At 42.7% G+C, this 13,280-nt stretch overlaps 1 protein-coding gene across 15 annotated transcripts in view; it reads left to right on the plus strand.

Moving 5' to 3' along the window:
- The window catches only part of CHRM3 (cholinergic receptor muscarinic 3), a 417,691-nt gene extending 407,241 nt beyond the window's left edge, over positions 1-10,450 (plus strand). For all 15 annotated transcript variants that reach the window (XM_053300799.1, XM_053300692.1, XM_053300803.1 and 12 more), the window contains one exon: positions 4,932-10,450. In XM_053300799.1, the coding sequence (XP_053156774.1) occupies positions 4,951-6,732 (1,782 nt within the window). In that variant the 5' untranslated portion in view covers positions 4,932-4,950 and the 3' untranslated portion in view covers positions 6,733-10,450. The remainder of the gene's footprint in view (positions 1-4,931) is intronic.
- The last annotated feature ends 2,830 nt before the right edge of the window (positions 10,451-13,280 follow it).

Consider the following 13,280-nt stretch of genomic DNA (forward strand, 5'->3'; position numbering starts at 1 on the left):
TCTAGATAACGGTGCAGACAAAGCAGAAATGTAAGCCGGCCAATTATCTTGACTGTACAAAGAGATCAGATTCTGAATACTAAGTCTGTAGTTACCAATTTGTGTCCTTTGGGCTTCTGTCCAATAACATCAGCACAGTAGACTTCAACTTCATGAGAAAAGTATCCTAGAGTCTTTTGAGGGCAGTAGAAAAATATAATAGTGGGTATAGATTTATAGGGGAAGAAAGGCTTCACAAAAGGGAGGTCACCTCCCCACAGTGGGAAAGCTGAAACAGCACAACAATATTCCACATAGATTTCAAGCTGGTTTTTAAGAGCCTTCTACACAATCACACATTCTAAATGTTCCCAAAGGCAGATGCATTGTGTTCTGCCCAAATACTAGTATTCCTCTATTTCTTTTTTCTGGTATGTATTGCCCAGGTGCTTTAGAGATGTATATTTGATTTCCCATCAGTATATCTTCGCTTCTCTTTCCTCTCCTTTCTGCTTTCAAAACATCTGTTTTAATTTCAGTGAGTCTCGTATTTTCTTGTTTATGTGAACACATGATACTGCCTTATACAGATCAGATTACTGGATCATGTAGGGCATTATCATCTACTCATAGTAGTTGTTGCATTCCAGGTTCTCAGGCAGGGGCCTCTCTGAGCCCTGCTACCCGAGATCCCTTTGAACCAGCTCTGCCAGGACTGAACCTGGAACCCAGATGCAAAGCATGCACTCTGAGCTGTGGTCCTTCTCCCTTTTGTAAAATGCTTCATGCACCAAATGGCAGTAGGAGGTTGTGAAAGAGAGCACCTGATTGAGGCCAACTAATTGCACCATTTAATTTCCAGGCACACTGTCATCACTATCCACACTAGACAGATGCCTATCATTGCATAGCAAAATAACTTTGTTTCAAATATAAATACCAGAATATGTGTTGGGAAGGGATATTTAAGTAATATGTGACCTGTTTATTTATGTTACATTACAAAATTCAGAACAGAAAAGGATATAAAGGCAGCGGTAAATGGAACCTAGGACAGACTACTACCCTTATCCAGTGCTTATGGCCAAATTAGGCTCTCCTATTGCTGAATCTTTGCTCAGAATCCCTAGAATCAATTGTCCCTTTCTAAACATCTCTCTGCGCCGGTTCAGACTCACAGGACTAGGCAGTGCTTGACCATGCAGCCCACTTCCTTCAGGCCTTGCTGCTTGTAGGCCACACGCTGTCCCTTACCACACATGCACAACTCGGCAAGTGCTGAGGGGTTGAACACCTGCTCCTCTGAGCTCTTTCTTCTGCTGTCCACTGTCTTCCAGGCTTCAGGGACTCCCTCAGATCTTCACTAAGGCTACCCTGCTTATACCAGAGACTTTCTTCTCACTGCCTCAGTGGTCTCATAAAAACCCGCACAGCACTCTTGTCACCACTGCTCTCTGCTGTTTGGAAGGCAGAATCCCCGAGTTCTCCTCTGATTGGACCTTAACTTGGCCTGATCATTGGCCCATTCTGATCACTGGCCATTCTGACCAATGGCCACTTCAATATCTAATCCTCTCTTGGGCATCCAAAACTTTATTTGCTTTGTATGTGGTATAAAACCCATTTCATGTCAAGTTATCTCAGATAAGCTCATTTACCTCACTTTTGACTTGGCAGCTCAGGGAAGTGTATCAGTTTCACACTGTACTCAAGGCCTGCCCTGCCACTGTAGTCCCCTCTCTCTCCATACACACAGGTTGCTCAGTTGTCAACAATAAATTAAATGCCACCTGAAACCAGTGAGTGAGTGAGTGAGTGTGTGTGTGTGTGTGTGTGTGTGTGTGTGTGTGTAAAAAATTAAGTTGCTGCTGCTGCTTTCATTCTTTGCCACATACAAAGGTCATGCACACAACCACACTCAGAGGCGTAGCAAGGTTGGAGTGGGCCCAGAGACATGATTTTAAAATGCCCCCCCCTTCACTGAAGCTCAGCTCATTCTATATCTATATCTGTATCTATATATGGTTTTGTAAATTGTGGATGATGCAAGTCATTTAATGGTACTAGAGAAAGACATGCTGTTCTGGTAGCTCCAGGTCTTAACACTCACATCAGTTTCGGAGGATGAATACAATTGAAGGAAGCCCGGGTGGGTGCGCAGCTGGGGGAGTCAGTCATGTGACTTGCCTCTAGGGGGGCCCCCAAGGCAGTGGGCCCCCAGACAACTGTCTCCCCTTGCCCTAATATAGTTACGCCCCTGACCACACTCACTGGTGGGACAGAGAGCTGGCAGGAAGGCAGGCTTCTGCCTACCTTCCCGCAAACAATCTCCCTCCCCAGTTTGCATCTTACCACAGCATACAAGCAGCCGAGAAGGGAGCTGGAGGAGGAGTCATTCGTTCGTTCATTAATTCATTTATTTGATTTCTATACTGCCAAAAGTGGCTCAGGGCTTTTTACACAGAGAAATAACAAATAAATAAGATGGATCCCTGTCCCCAAAGGGCTCACAATCTAAAAGAAACACAAGATAGACACCAGCAACAGTCACTGGAGGCACTGTGCTGGGGGTGGACAGGGCCAGTGACTTTTCCCCTGCTAAATAAAGAGAATCACCATGTTAAAAGGTGCCTCTTTGCCACGTTAGCAGGAGTCCTCTGGCATCCCTCAATGCACCATGCCAGGAGCACAGTGCATTGAGGGATCCTCCCTCAAACGGGAGCTCTTGCTGCCTGGCTCTGTGTATGCTCTGTCTGCATGCAGCCTGAGCATAGACACAACCTATTATCCTGTAAAATACATAGGCAATCAAGGGAGCACTTAATTTTACCTTTGGTCTGTAAACAGCTGGATCAATCTGCTGAACAACTTGTTAAATTTTTACTCTCTGATGAGGATGTCTTAAATTTTAACCCCATAGCCAAATTTTGTTACATTGCTCTTAAGATGTATAATGAGAACCTATAGAGTTTTTATAAATTTGTTTTGCCTTTTGCATGTATGGATTGTTTGGTCTAGGACCGTAAATAAAACTTGACTTGACTTGACTTGACAACCCTGGTGTGGTGGTAAAAGGGGTCGTTTGCACCCTTAACCCTGGCTACAAGTCGGGGTAAAAAGTCAGATTAGGCAGGATGGGGGTGCTGAGATTGGGAGCAATCTCAGTGCTCCTCATGAGCAGCCTAACCCAGGCTGGACTGCTCAGAGCATCTCTCCTCCCTGCCTGAGGGTGCCCAACCCCACTACTAAAAGGTAAAGTGTGTCGTTGAGTCAGTGTCGACTCCTGTGGTTGTCTTTTGTAGAATACAGCCAGCATGTGTAGTGGTTAGAGTGCTGGACTAGGACCGGGGAGACCCAAGTTCAAATCCCCATTCAGCCATGATACTAGCTGGGTGACTCTGGGCCAGTCACTTCTCTCTCAGCCTAACCTACTTCACAGGGTTGTTGTGAGGAGAAACCTAAGTATGTAGTACACTGCTCTGGGCTCCTTGGAGGAAGAGTGGGATATAAATGCAAAATAATAATAATAATAATACAGGAGGGATTTACCATTGCCATCTCCTTCACAGTATGAGATGATGCCTTTCAGCATCTTTCCTATATCACTGCTGCCTGATATAAGTCTTTCCTATAATCTGGGAAACATACCAGCGGGGATTCAAACCGGCAACCTCTGACTTGCTAATCAAGTCATTTCCCCACTGTGCCATTAAGTGGCTAACCCCACTACTACCACTACAAATATTTATATACCGCTTTTCAACAAATGTTTGCAAATCAGTTTAGATAGATAGATAGATAGATAGATAGATAGATAGATAGATAGATAGATAGATAGATAGATAGATGATTCCCTGTTCCAAAAGGCTCACAATCTAAAAAGAAACATAAGGTAGATACCAACAGCCACTGAAGGGCTGCTGTGCTGGGGTTACAGAGGGCCAGTTGCGCTCCTCCTGCTAAATATAAGAGAATCACCACTTTGAAAGGTGCCTTTTTGCTCAGATATTCCAACAATACTAATTCTGTAAATTGTTCTTCTAGTGTTAGACAAGTATTTCTTAGTGATGAGACAAATCCACCATACATGACACACTATTTCTATTTAATTCTTACTTCCCCAGGATAACTGAGCATAATTATCAGTAATTTAAACAATGTTTAACAGAATTTACCAATTAGTCATTATTGTATAACAGTTGTCTCTTAAACAGGAAAAAAATCCATGTTTATATGTGTAATTCTCAAGACTTGATTTATAGAAGGGCTCAAGTCATATGTCCAGCAAATCATGAAGCGTTTCACCTTGTTCAGTGTCACAATGATATTCTAGAATCACTTATAAATGTTAGGGAGAAAGTCAGAGGCGTAACTAGGGAAAACGGTGCCTGGGGCAAGCACTGAAATGGTGCCCCCCCACCGCGCCCCGCCCCCCCCCCCCACATACTACATTATACTTAGGTTTTTCGTCACAAGCGCCCGCCGCCGCCAAGCCAGGCCACTGACTGGCCGCCAGGCGCCAGCAAAGCAATGGGGGGGGGCGCAGGCAGCATGGAAGGGACCGCTCGTGGGGAAGGGGGCACCGACGCGCTCCCTTGACTGCTGCTGCGCTGCTGCACTGAGCAGGAAACATTTGTATTAACAAAAAATTTTAAAAAAATTTAAAAAAATTGGTCATGGTGGCGCCCCCCATGTGGCCAGAAAAGATGGCGCCCAGGGCACGTGCCCCCCCTGCCCCCCCTATAGTTACGCCTCTGGAGAAAGTGGTTTTGTTAACTTACTTTTCTCTCATTTTCTTAACTGTCTTAGCTGAAACTGCTGTTTCTGTAACCATCTTAAATAACTTGCAGATAAACAGCTAATAGTAATTCATCTGATGGTAACAGAAAAGTAATGCATCTTAATTTACTTTGTTCATTCTTTCTTCTTTTTCTTCCCTGGTCCCCTTACAGAATATGTCAGAACGTCACAATGGTCCCGCCTAGCAACAGTACAGTCTCCTCCTTGGCTTCCAATGTGAGCTTCTGGAATCGAGACTCCCAAGGAACAGGGTTTTTCAGTGATGTATCATCATTCACGAGCAGCCATGGCATCTTCCAAACAAATGAGAACTCCTCCTTCACTAATGAGTCACAAGGTGATCCTCCTGATCCTCTAGGTGGGCATGCTGTCTGGCAAGTTGTCTTGATTGCCTTCCTGACTGGCATTCTGGCCCTTGTGACCATTATAGGAAACATCCTGGTGATTGTAGCATTTAAAGTCAACAAACAGCTGAAAACTGTTAACAATTACTTCTTGCTGAGTCTTGCTTGTGCAGATTTGATCATTGGTGTTATTTCTATGAACCTCTTCACTACATACATAATAATGGGCCGCTGGGCTATGGGAAACTTGGCCTGTGACCTGTGGCTCACTATTGACTATGTAGCCAGCAATGCCTCTGTCATGAATCTCCTGGTCATTAGTTTTGACAGATATTTTTCTATCACTAGGCCACTTACCTACAGAGCTAAGCGAACAACCAGAAGGGCTGGGGTGATGATCGGCTTAGCATGGGCCGTTTCATTTATCCTTTGGGCCCCTGCCATACTCTTATGGCAGTATTTGGTTGGGGAACGAACTGTTGAAGAAGGTAAATGTTACATCCAGTTTCTAAATGAACCAATCATCACTTTTGGCACTGCCATAGCTGCCTTTTATTTGCCCGTCACCATTATGAGTATTTTGTACTGGAGGATATACAAGGAGACAGAGAAGCGTACCAAAGAGTTAGCTGGACTCCAGGCCTCCGGCAGTGATGCTGAGGCAGCACGCTTTGTCAGCCAAACAGGCAGCTCTAGAAGCTGCAGCAGCTATGAGCTGCAACAACAGAACACAAAATGCTCCAACAGAAGGAAATATGGAGGCTGCCACTTCTGGATGACATCAAAGAGCTGGAAACTGAGCTCAGAGCAAGTTGATCAGGAGCACAGCAGCAGCGACAGTTGGAACAACAATGATGGTAATGCATCTCTTGAGAACTCTGCCTCTTCTGATGAAGAAGACATTGCCTCAGAGACCAGGGCCATCTACTCTATTGTACTGAAGCTTCCAGGGCATAGCACTATCCTCAACTCCACAAAACTACCCTCATCAGAGGATCTGCATGGGTCAGAGGATGAACTGCAGAAGTTAGACACAGAGTCAAAGGAAAGGAGACCTAAAAAGCTTCATCCACAAAAAAGTGTGGAGGATGGAAACTTGCAGAAAAGCTTTCCCAAGCTTCCAATTCAGCCAGGATCAGCAGTACACACAGGTGTGGCTTCTGATGGCATTTTCACCGGGTCTAAGCAATCTGCTGGCCTGCCTTTGTCCTTCAAGGAAGCCACATTGGCCAAGAAGTTTGCCTTGAAGACAAGAAGTCAGATCACCAAGCGAAAACGAATGTCACTCATCAAAGAAAAGAAAGCTGCACAGACACTCAGTGCCATTTTGTTTGCCTTCATTATCACCTGGACCCCATACAACATCATGGTCCTGGTAAACACCTTTTCCAAAGAAATTCCCCAAACTGTTTGGAACCTGGGGTACTGGCTTTGTTACATCAACAGCACAGTGAACCCTATGTGCTATGCACTGTGTAATAAAACATTCAGAACCACTTTCAAGATGTTGCTGCTGTGTCAGTGCGACAAACGGAAACGACGTAAGCAACAGTATCAGCAGAGACAGTCTGTCATTTTTCATAAGCGGATTCCCCGGGATGCTTCATAGAATAGTATTTTTTAACAATGGAAACATATTTTAAGGGGATTGAAGGAATGGGAGGGAGGTGGTTGCTGGAACAGACTACAAATATTTCATCTGCAAGATGTGAAAAGAGCAGCCTGCTGTATGTATGTATCTATCATTTTAATACTTCCTGTTTAATGTAACTGTTTAAGCCACATTAAGCAAAAAAAAACAAACTAATTGCAAAGTTTTTATAAGAACTATCAGACATCTAAAGGGTTTCCTACAGAATTCCAAGAAGTTGCATAGCAATTATGAAAGTTCTTAGTGATCCACTGAATTAATTCTATACTTGTAAATCCATTCTGAGTTAATCCTGTAATTCCATTCTCAGGTGAACACACATAGCTAGCCCAGTCCCAAAGCTTCCTGGGGTCTAATAGGCTCCAACTCAAGTCACATCTTGGACAGATTTAGCCAAACTAGATTGGTGTGTGTGTTTCAAACACTGTGTAGGTTGTCCAAAACTACTTGTTGCCCCAAAAGAGTTTCCCATAATCTCCTCTGTTAGATGTAAAGTCCATTCTTGTGGTCCAGGTTATTTAATAACTTACTGGAACACACCATACAGTCAATTACTGGAATACACCATACAGTCAGAGCCTGTCAGCTATTTGCCAGGAAAGATGATATCCTTCTTGGTACTTATAATTGTCAGATGTGAGTAGTGTTGAGAGACCTTGAAAATCATTTCCCAGCTTTTATTACTTTTGAAGTGTTGTTTTCTCCTTAAAATGGTGAAACCTACAGAATAAATATGTGCAACAATGAAAAGAACAAGATGGGCACATACTATCCACAGATTTTTGCAATGGAATCTAAAATGAACTGTATTTTTAAAGACTGAGATGCACTCTCAATCTCCTCAAACATGAGAAGCTCAGTTTCTCACCTGGAGATGTGAAATACAATCCTTATTAGTAGTTAAGTCAACAGAGAGGCTGAAATGCTGGAAATTGCAGTACTTCTGCATTAAATGTGAATGTCATAGAGGCTCTCTCGGCCTGGTTCTCAGATTTAGATTGTGCCACTATAGTAGGACAGTGCCCACTGTAACTTTGGAATTCTCCAAGTTGTTTGAAAGTTGGACCACAATACCTGTGTAGATCAGGGAGTCCCAATCCTTTTGCTGGTTTCTGGAGAAGGAAAGGAGGGAGTGTGAGGGCAGCACCATCATGAAATGAGGTGTGTGTTTATTCCAATGCATTTGTTCAAGGGGCTGGAAAGGATAAAGTCCATGTGGTGAAGTCTGTGCAAAAAGCACATCACTTCTCTCCAGCTGGTGTTGTGATGCAGCATCCTAATCAGGTTCTCAGGACCAGACTGTCTGTCTCCATTTGACTGTTGGCAGATTTTAAAAAAAGCATTTTCAGATATGGGGAGAAATAATTATATATATATTTTTTTTAAAAACCTGACCTGGCACTTTCCAAACTGCTTGTCTATTTTGAAAAGTTGTTGCTGTTGCTGTGGTTGTTGTTATTACAACTAATAGTGGATACTTCAAGTTTGTGCAGTACAATGTCCCAAATCAATGTAAGTAGTCTGCTATTTCAAATAGCTAAGCACTTTCTCAGAAATTTTTTTAAAAGGGCTTTAATATTTGTCGCTGAGATGTGAGAAGTGATTCCTGGTATTTATAATGTAGTCAATACTGAGGTCATGGGCACAACCCATCATGCTCTTATGCGACTCTCATTCATTTCAGTGAAGTTTGCACAGGAGATGTTCTATGTGGATTGTGCCTATACTTGTACTTTATAAAAGTCAGGACTCCCCTGAGGAAAGTACTGTGCTTTAAAGCACTGTTTCAGATCAGATTTATTTACGTTTTGAAGAGTAATTTTGTATATTCTGCTTTCAACAGACTGATCTTTTTGTGGGCCTTTTTTCTCCTTTTTTGACTTAACACTCAGATTTAACAAAAATAAAAATGCAACTTACTTTATGAAAGTGGGAATCTGTGTTATGAACCTGGACCTGGTATAAAAGCTGCTTTTGTATTCAGTGTGAGATGGTGTTTACAGATGATTTTGACAACAGTGGAAGTATATTAAATGGTGTCTGTGTATCTGATCTATTTAATTTTGTGTTATGTTTATATGAAGAAATATTTATACATAAATGCCACCAAAATGTTTTATTTAAATGTTGATAAATATTGCTCTTTGGTCTTCAACTATAATGTCCTTTACAAGCTGATCATAAAGGTGTTCTTGAGAAATGAACACAGCTTTCAGGTTTGTGCACCACTGATTTATCAGGTTGCATTTGTGTGCATTGGAAATAAAATCTTTAGACAGGTAACCTACACTTCAATGCGCTCCACTAACACAGACTGGTCTCATTATGATGGTGGCTTGAGGATAAAGGAGAAGGCTGCTGAAGGGGGAATGGAATAATTGCCACATCTTTTCTTTTGCAAAGCTCCTCCGCCTTTAAGAGCTCCCAGCAAAGCATGTTCTTCCAGCATAAAGAAGCAGTGCTGAGAAAGGAATAAATCCAGTAGCAGAAGCCTATCACACTGTAGTAAAAGGCACAAGAGACTATGGCAAGTGGGGGGAGAAGAAAGATGTAAATGAGATGAGAGGATTTCCAGATTTTTGTTCCTAAGGAGACAGATGCTTAAATCTACTGGCACACTTGGGCTGCAATGGCAGATTCCTCTAGAAACCAGGGCCACAGGCTAGAAGAGGGGCTCCCAATCCTGTATCCCCAGATGTTTTTAGACTACAGTTTCCAACATCCCCAGACACAATGGCCTTGAAGAAACCACGGCTGGGGCTAGAAGATTCTAGCACAACCTTCTGTGCTAGAAGAATATAAACTATTGGGTCAGAAATGCCCCATTGGGCTTGAGCCCCAAACTGTATTTGAAAGTCTGATACACACCCCAAACAGAATGGCAGATCTGCTCTCGTTTTGTTTTCTTCTTTAACCCATGTGCTATCAAGGACATTTAGGAAATCACTACACTGCATCTAAGGTTCTCAAACAACAGTGTTCATGTTAGAAGCCAACTGCACAATCTACACAAATGCCTGTACCAGAAAAAAACCTGCCATTTAAAAAAAAATAAAAAATTGGGGCTTCAGGTCCCCAGAACAGAAACTGAGAGAAAATGAACACCCTAAACGAGACTAGAGACTTGTCCATTGGCAATTAGAGCTGTCCATTTTGGAAAAGTGGGTGGGCATACAACATTGATTGACAGGACAGGCCCCAACACTTTGCCTCCTAGCCCTATCACTATAAAACTTCAGCTGTCAGAGGACCTTGTGAGCAAGCAAATTGTGCCTCTCATTGAAAGTGATTGCAGCTCATTAGGGAAATCTGATTTGCACATTGGGAACTCCTGCTGCAGTTATTTCTTAAGGACTGAAAGACACTTCATTGCTCAAGTTTACCTTACAACTAATGTTTGAACATTTATGTTTATATATATATATACACATACATCTAGATATTGCAATATTATTATCTTTTACTATTTAAAGTAATGCAGTTTCCTCTAATAAACTTGAGGAAGCCAGTCTACAGCCAGGAGACTACCTTGCATATTGTTGATTTCACAATGAGAGAGTATTTTTTTAATCAAAGTTAAGCATCTTTGTGAAAACAACTTGTCACCACTAAAGAGCAAACATGTGGGGATTGTGTTTTCAGAGGGGGGAAATAAAACTGATATTTGATGTGTGAAGATGTTTGCAGATGTCATATATAATGGTAGCGCGACTATAACATATTCAAAGGCTTCATAATGGAACATGCAATTCTAAAGAAAAGAGAAGGGTTGGACTTATTTTTCATGAGTGTGTGTCTAGCAAGCAATGAGCCCACTCCATGGATGGAGCAGGTAGATCCCTTGGCTCTCATACCATTCTGCAGATGTTTTGCACACTGTGGCCACTGATTATCTTCCAAATGCAAGTTGCACTACAGTACATGTTGCACAAATGCTGAAATTACATGAGGAAGTTGTGTGATCGCAAGGCCATTGGAAATCATGGCCATGCGATTGCACAACTTCCTTGCTCAGTTTCAGCCTCTGTGCAATTTGCACTCTAGCACAATTAGCATCTGAAAGATAATGCAGCAGCCACCATGGTGCACAGATTGCCCACATGAAACTGCATATAAAACTGCCTCACCTAGGCAGTTTCAGAACCACTCTCTGAACAGGAGGAACCCTGTTCATGCAGTCCTCTGTCAGGCATGCAGTAGGGTTGGAACCAACATTTCTCCAAAGTGAAATTGGAAGAGAGTTTCAGGGTTCCCAGTGAGGAGACACTTAGGAGGATTTCTCAGATGATTTCTCCACACTGCTGGCATACAGTTCCAAGGCCTTATCAACAAGATCTGTCTCAGAGACAACCTCAGGCATAGCTTATGAGCTGCAGCCTGATGCTAACAGTGGAAGCAGTCTTTTAAGCAATGGATAGTATAACGGGGGCATTCCAGGATGGCTAAACTTGGGTTTTCCCCCCTAGGCCTTCTTCCTTTCACTCTGTTTACTATATGACATTTGTAGTGCTAGTGCAATAGGACTCGAATGGTCAATAAGAGGTGCTTATACAAAATCCACGTTGATACTTGGATGACATCTCCTCCACCAGACAAGAACAGCCCAAGGAGTCCTAGTGTGGTTGGTGCTGGCATTGTGGATCACGTTTCAAAGGATTACACACACACACACACACAGAGCACAAAAGTATGCATCTGCTTACTAATAGAAAAAAAAAAAACAACCCCATATACATGCATCTAACAGAACAGGTTTTTAGAAAGTAGCTACCCCTCTCTAATGGAGGGTAGTTGAGGGGCAAATTAGTAGCTGTCATTACGTAGATCAAATGGCATTGTTAAAATCACTTGGGAAAGATCAGTTATTTTTTTCATCATTCTTTCTTCACACAGGGACTTCTGCACTCTTTCAAATATTACTACACTCTTCCAAAAGTGGTGTGCTCCAGCAGTCCTCTGAGCTGGGTGTTGCCTTCTGCTTCCAACTTAGCATGTTCCTCTGGTGAGCATGAGAAGGGGTTCTTGACATGCTGCCAGGACCACAGGAAAAGAAGCACAACCTTTCTCTTGGCTTTCCTACCAAAATGTGGTCAGAATTAGGGAGCAGGCTCAACTGCCTTTGCCTTGCTGTCCAGGTGCTTTTAACTGCAGTAGCTCTAGCCCTCTTCAGATGACGATAGCCCTGAATTCAGGGAGCAGAGGAGCAGGAGCACACCAGCTAGCCATGCCCCTTGCTCCCTAAACATCCTTGCATTTAGCCCTTGTCTGCAGAGTCAAGTGTTGAATGTGGGCTTCTTCTGAGTGCTAGCAGTGAGAAGCCCTTTTACTAGATTGATCAACCATAAGTAAAGGGCAAAAGATAAATGTTCAGTCACTTCAGACTGAACATTGTTTAGACATCTCTCTGCTGTTCTTACACTTTTACAAATAGTAGACTGGAAATGGGATCAGTACTGCAGCAAGGAGAAGAGTTGTTCAATGTTTGCCACTGTCCTGGCGAAAATCTCTCCCCCAATCAGAAAAGCATGTGTGTGCATGTGTGTTTTTCCAGGTGGAGCACATACAAGCTTCAGAGAAGTGATTTTCATTGATAAAATGGCACGGGACCTTACCCACATTTCTTCCACCCCACCCCAACAGCCTCTATTTATAAAATTGAAAGACAGTGGAGATGCATCCCAGCATCTCATTATCACATCTAGTTTGGCTCCAAGTCTTTGGTCAGGACTTTCAGTTGCCTTTACAATCCAGGTAAAGGACAGTAAATTTATGTTGTTTGCTGTGTTGCGCTTTTGCAGAAGGGTGGCTAAAACTTGAAATTAAATTGGAGCAGGTTCTGGACCATTCCAGAAATATAATTTGACTTTAATCTCAAACAAATTATTTTATTTTTTTTGAAAGTCAGCTTTTAGGAATGCTTTGAAAATATTGGCTCATATGGTGTGCAGTATTACAGAGCCATAATGCATCCTGGGTCTGCTGTTGACTTCTAAGGCAGCCCAGATGCAGAACCACTTGCATCAATGGGGAAAACTGCAGAGCCACTGCTTCAGAACAGCAGCAGCAGGGCTGCCTTAGAAGTCCACAGCAGACCCAGGATGCATTATGGCTCTGTAATACTGCACATCACGTAAGCCCTGAATTGTAATCAATGTTACAGCCACACTAAACTGCCAAACTGTATAAGGAGAGTCTTGCTAGGTCAATAAAGGATCTATCTAGGCTAGCATTCTTCCTTTTCCAACATCAGCCAGTCAGATACCTCTGGGAAACCTGCAATCAGGGCATAGCGGTAATGATCCCCAGCATTTCATATTCAGAGGCAAGCTCTATCTGTACATGGAGGTTATATCTAGCTGTAATATAACATAATATATCCTCCATGAATTTGCTAGCCCTTTTTAAAAGCCGTTTAAGCAAGTGTCCATCACAACACCATGGCAGGGACTTGTATAAGGGCCAGACTAAACATTACAATGACAATTCATGATCAGATCTCCTGGTGT

This window comes from Hemicordylus capensis, chromosome 1 (genome assembly GCF_027244095.1).
Source record: "Hemicordylus capensis ecotype Gifberg chromosome 1, rHemCap1.1.pri, whole genome shotgun sequence".
Taxonomy (NCBI): Eukaryota; Metazoa; Chordata; class Lepidosauria; order Squamata; family Cordylidae; genus Hemicordylus; species Hemicordylus capensis.